The sequence below is a fragment of the Pseudonaja textilis genome, chromosome 2 (assembly GCF_049901715.1).
Source record: "Pseudonaja textilis isolate UNSWEBS1 chromosome 2, rPseTex1.2, whole genome shotgun sequence".
NCBI lineage: Eukaryota > Metazoa > Chordata > Lepidosauria > Squamata > Elapidae > Pseudonaja > Pseudonaja textilis.
The window spans coordinates 81669349-81687214 of NC_141991.1; the positions used below are offsets into that span (position 1 = coordinate 81669349).

Genomic DNA, 17866 nt, shown 5'->3' on the forward strand with positions numbered 1-17866 from the left:
TTGTAGGTCATCTAGTCCAACCCCCAGGCCAAGCAGGCTCCCACAACTTCTGAAGGCAAGCTGTTCCATTGGTTGATTGTTCTCACTGTCAGAAAGTTTCTCCTTATTTCTAGATTTAATCTCTCAATCAGTTTCCATTCATTATTCCTTGTCTGGCCTACAGGTGCCTTGGAAAATAGCTTGACCCCTTCCTCTCTGGCAGCCCCCCAAATATTGGAAGACTGCTATCATGTCTCCCCTGGTCCTTCTCTTCACTAGATTAGCCATGCCCAGTTCCTGCAACCATTCTTCATATGTTTTAGTCTCCAGGCTCCCAATCATCCTGATTCCTCTTCTCTTAGTGCAATATAAAAAATGCAAATAAATTTTCTGCGGACCACCAAAATTTTCTCGCGGACCACCAGTGCTCCACAAACCACCAGTTGATGACCGCTGGTCTCTCTAGATAGTTCCCTCTTCGGATGGGAAAAGATCACCAGACGGAACTGAAGAGATCTTGCTGGGGATCGTTTCCACCAACCTCTGCTGAGGTCCGGTGGATTTTCCCCTTTGACTGCTGAGCGGCTGAAAACGCCGAGCAGCGGAAGAACCTAAGGAAGAGGAGGAGGAGGAGGCGGCGGCAGCGCGTGACGGCTTGGAAGGGAGGGAGGGAGGGGCCGGGCCGGGCCTTCGGCAGCAATCGCGGCAGAGAGTCCTCCGGGTGGCCGCTGCCGCCGCCTTGCTTCTCCAGTGTCAAGCCCTCCTCCTCCTCCTCCTCCTCCAAGCCTAGCACCGACAGCGCCCTCGGGGGACGGAAGTGCCCTCAAGCCGTCCCCGACGGGCCTCCGCCCGTTCCCTCAAAGCGTTCGGCGCTCCAGGCAAGTGCCCTCGCTCGGTTCTTCCCCAGCGCTATGGCGGCGGCCGAGACCGGCAGTAACGGCAGCAGCAGCGGCGGCCGATACCAGCAGGTGAGGAAGCGGCTCACGCGAAAGCCGCGGTCTCTTTAGGCCGCGGCGGGGTTTGGCCGTTGAGGCGAGGCGGCGAAGGAGGTTTGGAAAAGCTCCCTCCGGCTAGAAGCAAGGCAGCTTTAAACGCCTCAATCATGTTCTCCCCTCCCCCCAGGATAAGAATTTTTTTTTTCCCTCTCTCGTTGCTTCCATTTTGGCCTCTTGATTTGTAAGGCAACTCCAAGGTTCCCCCCCTCCCACTTTTAAAACGAGCATCCGGTTTCCCTCCCCGTTTACTTGGTGTGTTAAGTTTTAAAGGCCAAAGGAGAGATAATATGCTACCCCCTCCCCCCAACCATCTGCTTGCTCCGTTCGGAAACCGACGATAAAAGCAATTTTATTTCTCTTCTCCCAGTCTTTGGTGTGTGATTTGATCGGAGGATAGAAAAACATTAAAACGCCTGTCCTAAATAAACCCCCTCCTCGGTTTCTGCATCCGTGGCTGGTTTGGTTACTGACCGACCGACTCCATATTGCAAGGATGGATGATTTAAGATTAGGGAATTACGCAGTAGGAGTATCAAAAGCCCTCGTCCGTTTGGCCTTCTAAATTCTTCATCCTGGATAAGATGGAGAATTTAATGGGCACTGATTGTGGGTGTGAAGGCAAGTCGGTCCTGTGGTTGTGCTACTAGCTAGAGATTTAATGAATTGCTATAAGGATATGATGGAGGCAGCAAATTGTTGGGAGACCTAATTCTTAACGACCTCTGGAGTTTCCCCCATATCCAAATAATAAAACACTGCAAATTCCAGAACTTTTACATTTACAGATGTGAAATTCAAATTAAATAAGCCAGCTGGTTCCCCTGCCTTAAGGGACTCTTGTCAGAAAAAAGTATATATTGAAATACAGCATTGGGTAAAATATTACAATTACTGTATATGTATCAAAAATGAAGAATAAATTCACCTAAATATGTTCTGAAAGATCTCTGTGATCAGCGTTCTTAATCTAAATCTGGGATGGGAAAATTGTGGCCCACCCAGTGTTGCTAGAGTTTAGACAATTGCCTGCATCCCAAATCATTAGCATCATTTAATTGGATTTCAATTGCAGTTTCAGTATTCATTTGAAATTATTGTTCGCAAAGTCTTGTTATTACCTAAATGTCTTTCAGGTTAGAATCCAAAGAGAATATCACAATGCCTTTTGAGGTTTTCTAATTACAAAGTGTAATTAAATAGCTGTCTCTTTGTTTAGCTGATAGTTTTGGAGGGTTTAAAGCTGATATGTACATATTGCAAGATTAGGTACAGAATTTAATTTGCTGATTTGAAAACTGTCATTTCAGTTTGGATCCTGAATCCAGATTTTTATATGTTACACTTAATCGTTTGAAGTTAGCTGTAATTTTTTGTTCTTTATTTTTTTAACAGACATTTCAGGAAAGTTAGTTCTTATGAATGAAATTCAAATTTCCGAAAAATAAATGTAGATTATTTTATGTTCTGGGCTTCTATTTTTTTACTTTTAAAAAAGAGAAATATGTTTTTAAATTTCTTGGTAAACTAAAAAAAATGTGTGCAAGTAGAAACTTTTGTAGGGCTTAAGCCTGTTAAAGTTCAAATAAATATATTCAGGTTTTATTGAACAGAATGCCATTTTATATTTAATTTTTTTAAAAAAACCTCATAGCTTTAATTTTAATGGGAAACACACTGAAAAATATTCAATCTAAACACCACATTGTTTGGTTCCTCCTGAATCTTTAGAGGGTTCTTATTTAATTTTATCTGCTTTGGATAAATCCCATGTCAATATTAAAAGCTCCCAAGTTGTTTTTAAGTCAACTTAATTCAGGTTGAGATTAAGTCAAAGGTCAACTGCTGTTGATTAGGAGTAGTCCTTGACTTATAATTGATTGTACAACAGCAGTGGATTTGCTTAATGATCATGGTGTTCACTTTACAACCACTGAGGTCACTTAACAACTGTCACCAAAAAGGTAAAATTGGGCATAGTCTCATGGTGACTCGTTTAACAACTTGCAATCATGATTTAGATTTTAATTACCATTGTAAGTTGAGAACTTGTAATACCGGGACATATCCAACTTGTTTTTATGTAACAATACAGAACTAGTTAACTATTGCCTTCTTGGAGCTTTTTTAAAAAATCCCATTGTAGTCTACAGTCATGATATAGTATTTCATTGAAAAACTGACCAGATTTGACCTTGCTTATTTTAGCCAAGGTTGGCTAGATACTAACCTAGCTATGACAAAACCATGATTTAAAACATGCTTGCTGACAGAAATCAAATGGATTTTTGGCTTAAAAAGAAAATCTGTCAGTGAGAAATCATGGAGAAATTATATGTTTAGTCATTTGTATGGAAATCTTGATGTTTCATTAATTTGTTTGCTCTGGCTTGTATGCCTCTCTAATCATAATGACTCTTAAGAAACTAACAACTATTGGGAGAGCATTATTAAGAAATCTTGATTATGGGGTCCTTGCAAATTACAATTCCTTGGTAGAGAAACTTAGCACATCTCCCCTCCAAGAATCAACCTGGGCTAGATGGTCTCAGGAATATCCAATATCTGAACCATGTGAGATTTAAAGGTGATAACTAACATCTTGAATTGCATTCATATGTTGATAGTTAAAGCAGATCCCATACTAGTGATATTAGATGGGCTAATCTAAACACAGCCATAATACCTGAAATGTCTCGGTATTATAATGAACTGCTGAATCTTCCAGATGGTCCTTAATGATAACTCCATGTACAAACATTACTGTATAGTGGTCCAGACAACAAAGGCATGAATGGCCATCAACAAAGTCTCTTTCAGAAATGATAGAGAACCAATTGTAGAAAGGACCGACCCCCTGGCCATATTTTTACCCAATGTTTAAGGGTTGAAAGTACAGAAAACAGATTGTGAGCCAGTTCTTTCTGCAAGAATGTAAACCTCATCCAGAATTGTTTCTGGAATCAATTGACTTTTGAATCCATAATTACTTTATATTTGAAGTTACTGTACTTGGTAAAATTGTCATGTATTGTTTTTTAACTGAGGGTAGTGGGAATTTTTTTGAAGGGCTAGTGATAGCTTAGATGTTTCCAAAATCTCCTTATATATTTATATGTAACTGCAAATATAATTAAATATATAGTAGTGAGGCTGAACGAAAGCATTAGCTTCGGTTACATTCACAGTGGTATGTTTACTTTCTATGCAACTTTAAAAATTTGGAAATATTTTTTGAAATTATGTATTAATAAGAAATATATATTTCATAGGAATTTAGGTGAATATTTTTTGGATTCAATAACTTCAGGGCTATAAAAAGGGCTTTATTGTAATGAGGCCTGCAATAATGCTGTTTTAGAACAATAGACGTTCATGGTTCCCAAGCAATGGAATTTGCTGAAAAAAACAGGCATTATTTATGTGATCTATAGCCCAATATACATACAGATAGTACTTGACTTATAAGCATAATGGAGCCTGCCCATTACACTTGTAAGTCGTGATGGTCATAAAGTAGGTCACCATGACACAAGACCTATTTTTGCAGCCTTTTTTGTGGCGGTTGTGAAGCAAACACTGTAGTTATTAAACAAACCAACTGTTTTCTATGGGGTGATGTTGCTGAAAATGAAGTAAATGCTAGTTTAGGGGAAAAAAACCATAAACTGCAGTCACATGACTATGGGACTCTACAAACGGCCATAAATGCAGGCTGGTTACTGAGACACCAAGATGAAGTCATGTTGAGGTTGAAGACATATAAGTTTAATGAACAAATGTGACTATCGGGGGAACCCTGGCCCTTGGAACGTTGGAACTGGGTTGTAAGTACATTTGGGGAGGAGGGGTCCATTGCAGTTTTGAGTGGTTGCTAAGTTACCTGTATTCAGAAATAAATCCCACTGTTCTAAGGGACATATACTCAGCTTTGCGTGTGCATTAGATTGCAGTCATTTTGTGGTTTTATTTTAAAAACATTAGATTGATAAGAGTTGGGTTGCATGGTAATAATTTAACATTCACAATCATCTAAAAATGCTTTTGTCCCATTTTCACAATTGGGACTCTTTGTTATCTTGTCTGTTTCTTGGCCAACATCTTGAAGGCAGAAGTTTTTTTATTAGATTTTGAGGTTATTCTTTGAACACATAACAATTAATGACATAATTTACTTACCTTATAATTTCCTTTGTCTAGCAAAATCCTAAGTGATAAAATGTTCATATTTTGGAAGAAAGAATTTTATTATTGTTTGTTTTTAAATCCATATTTAGTATTCCTTGTATATGTAATTATCACAACATATCCCTAAAGATACATGTTGTGAACATGTTCTTATCTCAAAATTATACAATTACATATAGTACATAATCAATGAATATGTATTTCCCTGACAGCATATAAGAAAGTGTTAGATAGAGTTTACAGCTGTTGGAAGAAAGTCAAGTCCCTCATTTTCATTTAAATATCCTTTTGAACTGTTTTAACCTCTTATTTTCAAAATGATTGTGGTTATAAATCTAATATTACATTGGTTCTTTTCGTGGAATTTATTCTTTTTATATATTTTTTCTGCAATTCCAGACTTCAGAGTGTTTGGATTGGCACCTAAACTTTATAAATGCGTTTTTGTTGAATTCTGAGGAACAGCCTCAAACTTATGTTGTAGCAGGGCATATAAAGATGCACATATGAGAGGTGTTGGATGCACTCTTCTACCTTCCACAAAAGAAAATCTCTAATCCTTTTACCCATAATACCACTGTATTTTCCTCACAATTCCTGGGAAGAGGCTGTTCAGTAAAATGTCTATTAATTATTTTTGCCCAGATAAAGTATCTTTGATGCTGATGCTACAAATCATTACCAAATAGTTTAGCTTCCATTAATTTATGGTGAAGCAGATAATCTACAAGTGGAAAAATATTCAACATCATTATTCCTTTTCCTAGGAATGGTCATCTAAGTCACAACAAGAATTAGGAATATACTACTCTGAGAGGTTGCACAAAATACAGGGTAATGGCTGAGAAGCTGCAGATGATTTTCATCTGATGGATCTGATTTGGAGGAGTGTGAAAGTACCAATCAGAAGCCCAAATCTACACACACAGACACACACAAATCTTAACTTCTTTATAAAGCCTTATCTCTACTTTTCCAAGTTCTTACATTTTTTCTAGCTCTCGCCTGTCATATTTGTCTCATAGCCAGTTGTGTAGCTTCAGTCAACTTGGGTGTAAGGCTGGTATTATCAACTTTTTACTGCTTCTTAAACATTGCTGCTGCTGTCAAGATATTTAGTTTCCTGGTTCTTGGTGGCAGTGATGGCTGCCACTCAGAATTGTTTCCTGTCCAATTCTTCAGTTTGCCAGGACTTCTTCTGTGGAGTTGTAGGTTTCTGAAACTTCCTTCTCTCTCTCTATCCATTACTGTGCTAGAGTCACTTATCTCTCCCCAGGCATTTTTGTTGCTGCTGGTATTGGTATTACTATACTTACTGATCTGCCTGACATTCTGCTCCCATGCATCTTCAGCTATTTATCAGCTATTCTTGTTGAGCTGTTATTACTCTGCCAATTCTGCTGGTTCCACAGGTTCCTCTCTGGAACTGCTGTTACCTCTGCACTCAGTTTTGGTGCCTGAGACTTTTTCTGGGCTCTTTTACTATTATTCCTTTTTCAATTGTTTTGTCCGTCATCTCTTTATTTCTATTGTCTTCCATTTTCAATTTTTCTCCATTGTTACCACTCTTATTTTCCTCCAAAATTTCTTTTCCAGACAGGTGTGTGTGTGTGTGTGTGTGTGTGTGTGTGTGTGTGTGTGTGTTTAGCAGAGCTTCTACCTCAAGTAAAGGAAGGACAGGCCCCTTAAAAGATAACAAGCAAGTAGGAATAAAGGCAGGGGTGGTTTTTTTGCATTCTTCTTTGTCTCATGCCTCTCTCGTTGTTTGATGTCATGAGTCCACCATGAAGAAACAAGAGTGGTATGTGTGAGAGGATACCAAGGAAGAAACCAGAAAGTGCACTGAAGTTTTCCAGGCACCACTAGATGAGTCAATAATCTATTAGAGCAGCATTTTGTGAACAGAAGTAATAAAAGTGGAACTATTTATTAAGAAACATGTTTGGAGAAAATCTCAGCAAAAGAATTTAATCCCGACTCTGGAAAGATACGTTTGGGACTGCAAAGATCTGGATGGCTCACAGTCACTGAAGGAACACTGGATTATGGATTGTATCTTTAAATTATACAGAGAATAGCAGAACAACTGACTGTGACCTGAAGCTTAAAGTAATGTAAATCATGCAATGTGGTAGTGATCCTAACAGAGAAATAGAAATTAAAATCTGCTAAAAGCTTCAGTTTTCCTCTGCAGGTGCCAACCACAGTTGGCAGAAAAACTATGTTGACACCAAAAAACTAGTCCATGGCAGTTCAATTGAGAAGCTCATCATTCTTTGATTCCCTTAGATTCCTCCAGTGATGTCTTTGTTCTGAGTCTGCTGAAAAAAGAGACTGCCTAATGGGCTGTGCCTTTCACTGAAGGCAATGATCATTGCTGCATTGCTGCACCAGAACTTGCAAAGTTTTAGAACTGCCTTTTGTTAATTCAGCAAGGAGCAACACCGGATCAGGAGATTTATAAACCAAAGCAAAGGTATTGCAGGGTTTGTAAGTTCCTATTGGATTTCCAGTTATAGGCCAGAAATGTGGAATAGAAGGACTTGCTGATGAACTGAGAGATGTTGATAAGATAAGGCAAGCTGGGTAATCTGGAAGAACAGTTCCAGCATTGTGTGATCTTTGCTGCATGATTGGAGGAGTTGAGCGGAGAGGAAAGAATAAGAGGAGAAGGTTTTATCCTTTCTGCACCGCTAATCTTCTCCCTCTTGGGCACCAATTCCAGAAAATCCATGCAAATAGGAGGAATAAAAAGAACCTTGTGTGCAGCAGACAAGGGTTAGGGGAAAGATTTTGTTGTATTTCTGTATGGAGCTCAAACACCTAGCCAAGACTTGTCCCACTAAATCAGTTACTACAGCTGCATCTGTAAAACTTCAGGTGGTACAGCAATCAAATACTCAAATTATTCAGAACATCTTCTTTGAGAAATTTCACAGGCTCCTCTCTCAAGATCTTGGCAGGGCCCCCCTGAAACTGACAATAGGGCAAATACATTTTATTATCCATGCTATTCTTTCTATACTCCCAGGCTTAGAAATACAACTCTATTATTTTAGATTCTGATCAGATCACAGCGCAAGAGTTTAAACCTATGCTTGTGGAAAAGATTGACAAGCAGGCACCCCAAGCTGGTCCTGTGTCTGCAATGCGCAACACCTTTGCTACATCCACTTTTGGAATACCGTCTTCTACCTGTTAGACAATTGAATTCATTTGTCATCTAATTATCTGTCATCAAATGGAAGTTTAAAAAGGTGAATCAATACTTGAAGTGCTATGTCTGATATCAGCAGCACAACTGAACTGAATTTTCCTGTAACAGCTCAGTATATACCTCCAAGTTACATCGCCTTTTTAATCAGTCTATTGCTACCAGCCCTGCATCTTGCCCTCCAGAATTGCAGTATCTACTCTTGTTCATCCCTTGGACATTCTGCAGGAAAGGCAGATTGCTCAACTCCTCTTAAAGGAACAGATTTTTTAAAGATTTATTGGTCTCTTCCCAGTTACTGAGAAGGGGCGTTGGTTCTTACCTGATACGCTTCTTTTCGTGGAGCTGCGGAGAGCGTCCAGGTTGGGAGGTGCTTCAGTCTTAGCTCCTACAGGCTGAGCTTGAAATTGAGGAACGCCTCTCACCATCACGTGGTCCTCCGGCGTCCCCAGTTTTGCGAAGACGAGAGAGGAAGGCCCTGTCCTCATACTAACTAAAGAACGTTAATGTGCTTGGCTGAACGGCGAGGTTCCCCACCAGACGGATTAACGGGTGGGGCTGGACGCTCTCCGCAGCTCCACGAAAAGAAGCGTATCAGGTAAGAACCAACGCCCCTTTTCCATGGAGCTGCTCCGAGCGTCCAGGTTGGGACATACCAGAGCTTGGCTAGTCCTGCGGGTGGGTTCCTGTCTGGGGTGGAACCTCTTCTGGAACTTTGATAACACGCTGAAGGACACGCCTGCCAAAGGAAGCCTCAGCGGATGCAAATATATCAATCTTATAGTGCTTGATAAAGGGAGAGGGGGATGCCCAGGTGGCAGCCCTACAGATGTCTAGTATGGAGGCCTGCGTGGCCCATGCGGCAGAGGTAGCCGCACTTCTGGTGGAATGGGCGGTGATGCCCATTGGAGCGGGAAGGGACTGAGCCTGGTAGGATTTGGCGATAGCGGCCCTAATCCAGCGGCCCACAGTTGAGGACGTCACCTTGTGACCAAGAGAAGCAGGTTGAAAGGACACAAATAAGGCCTCTGACTTGCGAAAGGGCTGGGTGCGTGTGATATACACCCTCAAAGAGCGTCTTACGTCAAGGGAGTGCCACTGTCTCTCCTTCTCGTGAGAGGGATTGGGGCAAAAATCAGGAAGTATGAGCTCCTGATTTCTGTGAAATGCCGAGTTTACTTTAGGGAGGAAGGTGGGGTCGGGACGGAGGACGACTCTGTCAGAGTGAAAAGTACAAAGATCCTGTCTAATAGAAAGGGCCGCCAACTCCGAAATCCGACGGGCGGATGTGATGGCCACGAGAAAGACGGTCTTGAAGGTGAGGAGCTGTAAGGGAATCTCCCTTATGGGTTCAAAGGGGGGCTTGGTAAGGGCGACCAGAACCTTGTTGAGGTCCCAGGTCGGAAAACGGTGTATGGTTGGGGGGCGGAGATTGGAAGCTCCCCTAAGAAAGGTCTTGACAAGGGGGTGATGGGAGATGGATTCCCCAGCGTCTGAGGGAACAACAGTTGCGAGGGCAGCAACCTGGCGTCTCAGGGTATTGGTAGAGAGACCCTTGTCGAGACCCCCCTGGAGGAAATCAAGGATTTGGGGTATGGAAGGAGAAAGAGGATTAATTTGAAGTTTGAGGGCCCAAGAACGAAAAGCGGCCCATGTGGCATTGTATATGCGGTTGGTCGAGGATCGTCTGGCTGCCAGGATGGTGTCTATGGCCTGGTTAGAAATTCCCTGAGCCCTTAGGCGATTCCGCTCAACCTCCAAACGGCTAACTGGAGCCATTGGGGTTTGGGATGAAGTAGAGGGCCCTGGGACAGGGAGATCCTGTCTGGGGGGATCCTCCAGGGAGGAGCCACCGAGAGGTTGCGGAGGTCCGCAAACCAAGGGCGTCTGGGCCAGTAGGGAGCTACTAGAAGGATCTCTGCCTGCTCCAGGATCAACTTGTGGATCACCCTGGGGATGATGGATGGGGGGGGAATGCATAAAGGAGCCCTGGGGGCCAAGGGCAACGGAGGGCATTGTGGTTCTCTGCCCCGGGAGAGGGGTATCTTGAAATGAACCTCGGTAGTTGGGCGTTCAGAGGGGAAGCGAAGAGATCCACCAAGGGGGGCCCGAAGATGGAGGCCGCTTCCCTGAAGAGAGAAGGGTGTAGGCTCCATTCCGCTTGGTCTATAGTGGCTCTGCTGAGCCAGTCCGCTTGAATGTTGAGGGCCCCTGATATATGATCTGCCCTGATGGAGGCCAGATTTGATTCCGCCCACCTGCAAAGGCGCTCGGCTTCTCTCATGAGACTTGCTGACTGAGTGCCCCCCTGCCTGTTGATGTGGGCCTTTGCGGTGATGTTGTCCGTGAGGACCAGGATATGACGACCGCGTACCTGGGGTAGGAAGCTGCGAAGCGCCAGGAGAACAGCGTGAAGCTCCAGCCAGTTTATGGAGCAGAGTTGCTCTGTTGGTGACCATTTGCCCTGTGACGATGTGGAGAGGACGTGAGCTCCCCAACCGAGTAGGCTCGCGTCCGTGGTGACGGATAGCCTGTCGGGCTCTTTGAAGTAATGACCTTTGTTTATGGCCGGCCTGGTCCACCAAAGGAGGGACGTAAGAACTCTCGGAGGAACTCTGACCCGAAGTCGCGAGTTGCTCCTTCCGGAATGTTGATACGGCAGTAGAAACCATTGTAGAGACCTGGAATGGAAAGGGGCCCAGGGAATGATAGATATGCATGAAATAAGCTTCCCCAGCAACTTAGACAATTCTAAGAGAGAAACAGTTCTTGCCCTCCTGACCTCCTTAATTGATTGTTGGATGCTAAGCCACCTGTCTGGGGACAGGAAAACTAGTTCCCGGTTGGTGTCAATCACTGCCCCCAGGTGAGTAAGTTGGGTAGAGGGGGAAAGGTGACTTTTCCTCCAGTTGATAATGAACCCGTGGTTTTGCAGGGTATTAAGGGTGAGTTTGGTATCTCTTAGGGCGAGAGCTCTAGAAGATGAGAGGATGAGGATATCGTCCAGATAACAGTGGAGTCGGACGGGGAAGGAATGCAGGTGAGCGGCAAGGGCCGCCAAAACCTTCGTGAACACCCTGGGAGCGGAGGACAGACCAAAGGGAAGCGCGACGTACTGGAAATGTTGTCTATTATAGGCAAAACGTAGAAACCTGTAGTGGGAGGGACGAATAGCAATATGCAAGTATGCCTCGGAAAGGTCAATTGAGGAGAGCCAGTCCCCTCGCCGGGTTCCCATGAGTATCGACTGCAAAGTGTGCATCTTAAATTTGCGGGGGGCAATGTAGTGATTTAGTCTTTTAAGGTCTAGGATCGCCCTCCAACCCCCCGAACTCTTGGGCACTACAAACAGGTGGGAGTAGAAACCTCGCCCCCGTTCGGAGGAGGGAACGGGCTGGATGGCCTTTATATCAAGGAGGTGGTGAATGGCGGCCTCCATGAGGGCCCGTTTTGCAGGGTTCCTGGAAGGGGGGAAGACATAAAGAATTGGGGAGGAGGTGGAACTCGAGTGCCAGTCCGAGACGAACCGTATCTCTGACCCATGCGTCAGTAGTGATGGCCTCCCATTGGTGAGCAAAATGCTTGAGGCGGCCGCCTATGGGGAGGTTTGCCCTAGCGAGATCGACGGAAAGGTCGGTTTCCGGATCCCCGGAAAGGCCTCTTGAAGGAGCCTCGTCTGGACCTGTCAGACGAGTCTGGCCGGACCTGCGAGGAGGGGGTTCTGTAGGGAGGTTGGGAGAATCTGGAGGGACGAAAGGAGCCTCGACGAGGGGAGGGGGAGGGGCCTCTGGGGTCGGGCCTCCGAAAAAGAGAGGGGAGGTACGTGCGTTTGTTCCGAGTCTTGGCCAGAAAGGGATCGAGGGCCGGTCCAAAGAGTTTCCCCCCAGAAATGGGGGCTGAGGCCAGCTTGGCCTTGTTTTTGACATCCGCTTGCCAGTGGCAGAGCCAGAGCAAGCGGCGGGCGGTGACTTGGGAGGAAATGGCCTTGGTGGAGAACTTGGCGGCTTGAAAGGTGGCATCCGCCGAGAATTCAGCCGCGGCCATAAGTTTGGCGATGTCCTGTTGGGCTCTGAGGTTGGCCGCAGGGACATGTTGTTTGAGTTGTTGGAGCCATTTAATCAAGGACCTAATGAAGAAAGAAGCAGCAGTGGATGCCCTGACTGCCCAGGCGTCGGAATGATGAGCGCGGCGTAGGGCCAGCTCGGCTCGTTTGTCCTCGGGCTTGAGGGCCTCGAGAGCGTCGCTAGGGGTAGACCGGGAAGCTAGTCCTACAATGGGCTCGTCCACAGGAGGGGGATCTAGCAAAAGAGTGAACTGCGGGTCAAGATTGAAGAAACGTTTATCCTGGGCAGAGGGGGGGGGGGAGGCCCTGAGGAGGCTAGCTGCCTGGAGACCATGTCCGAGAAGATGGGTGGGACGGGGACCACATCAGTCTCCACCATGGGCTGGGAAAAGATGGAGTCGAGGGGTTCCCCCGAAGCCGCTGGTTGGGAAGGAGTGGGGGAGGTCAGGCCGGATGTATTCTTGGCCTTTAATAGAATGGACCTAAACAGGTGCGGCTTGAACAAGCCCACGAAGGCGGGTTGGTCCAGAGTGAGGCCCTCGTCCTCCGACATGTCCCCCTCCAGTGGGTCTGCTCCCAAGAAGGGCTCACTGCCAGAAATGGACCCCAAGTCTAGGTCCTCGCCTTCCCCAAATTGGGTAGGATCCCCGAGCTCCTGAGTTTCTATCTCCTCCTCCAAGGACAAGGGGAAATTCCCGTGGGATGCTACCTGCCCGTGCGAGGCCTCGGATCCGGAGAATGAGCGAACGGAAGGTGCCTGTGCTTCAGAGGTCGCGGGCCGTGGAGCCGGACCGGCCGTGCGCTGGAGCTCTTGCGTTATGCTTTGTCGGATGGCCAGTTCCATCCACTGCCTGAGATTCTCCGGGATTTCCATCACGGGAGATGGGTGAGGCTCCTCTGGGCGTAGACCTGCAGCGGTGGGAGTAAATGTGGCCTCAGGGGCCTGTCTAGGCTGAGAGTGAGAGGAGGGTGCCGGGGAGGAGGGGAGGGGGGTTGGGTGGAGGTTGAGGGAGTAGGGGCGGAAGGAGCCAGAGGCACGGAGCCTAACTCTCTGGACCGCCTGTCGATCTCCTTCTCAAGTGCCCTGTGTCGCCTGAGGGCATCTCTCTGGGAGGCTTTAGAGGCTTCCTGGGTCTGTTTACGCAGGTGATGAGTCTTTGATTTGGCCTTCAAGGAAGGGCCACGAGGTGTTTTGTCGTCTGCCATCTGAAGGAGCAAAAAGAGGAATTTTGGGTTAGTATTAGACGGTTGGCACGTCTAGATGTGGCCTACGGAAGGCCAGGAATCCTAGCAACTGTTTCACGCCCCCCTTTGATCAAAAAATTTTTAGTGAACTGCTAAGGAGTTGAGGGCCTGGCCCGTGAAGCCAATCAGCCAAAAGGTGAACGCCCAAGCAGCTACCCTCTCCGGACGGACTGGGTGGGGGGATTGCTATGCTGCTACCTCGCCTGCTGGGTAGGCTGCGAAGCCAACGGACCCTTGAAGCTCTGTAAGCCTTGAGAGGCCTGGGAAAAACAAGCAGTAGTCTAGGTAGTCCCAGGGGCTGCCTAGAGTCTCAATTACCTGCAGCCTGTAACAGAGTGCCTCAGACAAGAAAGGTAGGCCAGAAAGCCACGTTCAAAATGGCGTCGCTGTCTGAAGCCACATTCAAAATGGCGGACGCCATGTGGTGAGGCCACATTCAAAATGGCGTCGCTGTCTGAAGCCACATTCAAAATGGCGGACACCATGCGGTGAGGCCACATTCAAGATGGCGTCGCTGGCTGAAGCCACATTCAAAATGGCGGACGCCATGCGGTGAGGCCACATTCAAAATGGCGGACGCCATGCCGAGGCCACCCTCAAAATGGCGGACGCCATGCGGAGCCCCAAAATGGCGGCCGCAAACAATCTTAGCTAAACCCAGCGGCGGAACTCTCCTAATGAAGGAAGAGGCAGGGGAGCGGTTTCCCCTGAACTAAAGGCGTTCGTGGGGGGGAAACAGTGCGAAGAGAAAGTCAAGGCAGGCAAGGAACGATGCGTTTTCGCCGGGGCGAAGGAACGACGAGCGAAGGAGGGGTGGGGTGTGTGTGGGGGGTGGCATTCGGAACGCTAGCCTCTGCCCCTGAAATACGCGATAAAGCTCTCCCCCTTGTATCAGGGTACTTCCTTGAGAGTGCAAACCTCAATTTTCCTGCGCTGGTGAAGAGAGGGTCCAATAGAATGAGTAGAATGAGTAGAAAAACCGATCAGCCAAGGAGCTAAGGAGCGAACAGCCTGACTGCCACGAGGCTGAGCTAAAAACTGGGGACGCCAGAGGACCACGTGATGGTGAGAGGCGTTCCTCAATTTCAAGCTCAGCCTGTAGGAGCCGAGACTGAAGCACCTCCCAACCTGGACGCTCGGAGCAGCTCCATGGAAAAAAGTAACCCGCTGGCCTTAATTTGCAATTGTCTGCTTCACTGATCATCTTCCTCACTTGTCTTCTGTTAGCCAATGTTCATTTGTGAGTAGCCTCTGTGTGCCTTGCATTCAAAATCCCCATTTGGGGGCAGGGAAGTAGAGAGTGTGAAATGGAATACCCTATATTCTAGATTTTAGATATGGGAGGGGACTTTAGGAGTATCTTAATCATTGGGCATCCAGTTCCATCTGAAATTTCCACATAAACCATATTTTTAAAAGTGCTGCCACTACCAATACACAATTATCGCTAGGGTGAAGATGATTCCTTACTTTCTGACGCAGTTACGATAAACTCCAAATTTCTCTGTACCAAAAAATGTGGTGTGTGTGTGTGTTTTCCAATTGTCTGATTCTGAGTGACAAGACTTACTTGTTGATCTTGGGGAGTTGCCAAGTAAGGTTGGGAGAATGAATCTGTAGACATTCCCCTTAGCAACCTACTAGAACCTTCTTTGAACCCAGGAAGGAAGACTGATGGAGGGGAGTAATCTTAGACTTAGAGGGATACGTAGATAACCTTAAAGATGGAACTCAAGAACTTTTGAGCAAACAACTCAGACTGGGAAAGAAGAAGGGTTAAGAAAGTAACTCAGCATAAGCTTGCCTTGCTTATATGTGGTATGAAAAAGCACAGAGAAAAAACTCAAATTTCTAGGATTCTGTAATTACGGCCTATAATCAATAATACAGAGTTCCAGTGGTACTTGTGTTGCCTGTTCCCCAGCTTGACCTACCTTAAAGGGTGGCTTCATTGTAGTGTTCTTCCATAAGGATGGCAGAAGGTGGTACCCATAAACTGGAGAGAATTACTGTATTCTTTAACAAATATATGCTACATAATGTGTTCATATACAACTTTGTCTTAAGCATATCTAAACATAAAGATAAATTTATATGTTTATGTAAATTGACATGTGTGTATGTGTGTGTGTGTGTGTAATGCCATATTACCATAATCCTCTATCTTTCACATTGCTGCTAGAAATTTTGAAGATTTTCCCTGTGTTACCATAGCAACAGGATGAGTTTGACAGTGGTATCAGCAGTCAATAAGCTCATATGTATTGCCATCTGGTGACTGAGCAGTTTTTGCTCCACTGAATTAAGCTACATAGTTACAGTTTAATAATAGAATGTATGTTCCGTATTCCAGTTTTTCTGTGTTGATTAGAAAGTAGTGCTTTTGTGTAAATTTAGATTTGCAATATTGTTTCTATTAAACAATTGTGGATGATTTATTGATTCACTGATTGTTTGAAAAGGTATGTGAGACACAGAAAGATCTGTTAAGATTTAGATACGTGCATTAATAATTTCAAAGTACATGGAAAGAAATGTAAATTTATCTTAGGAGCCCTATGTTCACTAATTATTTATATGTTAGCCCCAGTAAATCCTAATTTTATATGTGTTCCCGTATTCATATACATGTGGTCTTATTCAATATCTTTCGTAAACACCCAATTGTATGTAGATTTTAAGAACTTTTCAGCAATGCAAAAAGCATACCAGAAAGGCAGGTTTACTTTGCTCTCTCAATACTATTTAGCTGTGAACTAAAATGTTTAATAAAAATAAAAGTATGTTAAGGAAAAATGTTACTCAGAATTAATAACTCAATTTAAAAAAGTGATGTATATCTCTCTTAGAGGGATGATTGGAAAATTATATATATTATAAAATATATTGATTTTTAAAAAATTATGAAATATTCACCTTTAAAATATGTGTAATTGTAAAACATTTCTGTTTTGTGTGTTGTCAAAATCTGATCCTTTATGCATCATAATCAGATTAAATTAAAGAAAAAAAAATCTTCTCAGTTGCAGAACCAGGAGGAACCTGTTGAAAACGTGTCAGTTGCAAATGATTTTCCACCACCTTACAGCAGCATTTCTGGAGAGAATTCAGGTAAATACTTGAAGTCTTGTATCAGAATAGCTTTCTTGATGATTGAAAGTACAGCAAAATATTGTGTGAACAATCTAAATTTACAGAAAAATAAGTGACTGATAATTCTCCCATGAGCTGTTTAGAGCATCCAGAAGTGGGAGGTGCTTCAGTCTCTTCTGGAAAGGCTGGGCTTAAAACTCCAGGAAGCTCCTCCTCCTCCACGGGACACCTCCCCAGCGTTCCCCAGTTTTAGCTCAGCCTTCGTGGTAAGAGGTTGTGCACTCGCTGACTGGAACGGTTTTCTGATTCAGCTAGTCAAACTTCAGGTTTGCTCTAGGGTTAATTCGACTTGTAATTTTTTCCCCAATTAATTTGGCGATTTCAAGGCTTGTGGCTCTATTAGGTCATCCCCCCGATCAGTTTGAGAGCAGTTCTTTGTGGCTGGCAGAGCCTGCCACTCCGCAGGCAGCCTGAGATGGCTGCTTCAGGCAATTAGCTTATCTAATCCCCCGATCGTCTTATCTCTGCGATCTTGGCGGAGCACTCGCAGCCGTGGCTCACTTCTTGCCATTTCGACTGACAGGATCATTTATCTGACAATTTAGAGAGTCAGTAGCAGCGGCTCATTAAACTGCCCAGGCAATTAACAACAGAGATTCTGCCTTCCCGCCATTTTCAACGGCTGGCTTCAAGTTCGTGCCTAAATATCACAGGCGCCATTCCCCACTGGTTTCCCTTCTTGGGGACCGGGGCAAGTACCTTCCCACTCCACTTCCCTGGCATTATTTCTCTTTTATCTTGCTGGCATTGGATAAGCAGGCTAGTCCTTAAACAGGATTTTTTTTCTTTTTGCAATTGCTTTTGGATCATTACATTGGAGTGAAACTGCAAGTGCCATTTCAAACACCGGGACGTTTTTGAGAGGAAAGGATTCATCCAGGCCCTGTATAGCTGGTTTCCCTTGTTGGGGACCCTTAGATACTGTTTCCCATATACACAGTTTTACATGTAGATATAGGCACGTATATGTGTGTGTGTGTGTGTGTGTGTGTGTGTGTATGTGTGTGTATATAGATATAAAGAGAGAGACTT

General features: G+C 44.9%; 2 protein-coding genes across 3 annotated transcripts in view; one reads left to right on the top strand and one right to left on the bottom strand.

The window, feature by feature from the left end:
* The window catches only part of GNPDA1 (glucosamine-6-phosphate deaminase 1), a 65803-nt gene that overhangs the window by 15622 nt on the left and 32315 nt on the right, over positions 1-17866 (bottom strand). The gene's annotated exons all lie outside the window — the stretch shown is intronic.
* NDFIP1 (Nedd4 family interacting protein 1) overlaps positions 643-17866 on the top strand; it is a 36682-nt gene continuing 19458 nt past the window's right edge. Inside the window, exons 1-2 of one of the 2 annotated variants that reach the window (XM_026696421.2) lie at positions 643-947; positions 16705-16792. In XM_026696421.2, the coding sequence (XP_026552206.1) occupies positions 891-947; positions 16705-16792 (145 nt within the window). In that variant the 5' untranslated portion in view covers positions 643-890. The remainder of the gene's footprint in view (positions 948-16704; positions 16793-17866) is intronic. The other variant, XM_026696422.2, reaches the window with a different exon arrangement.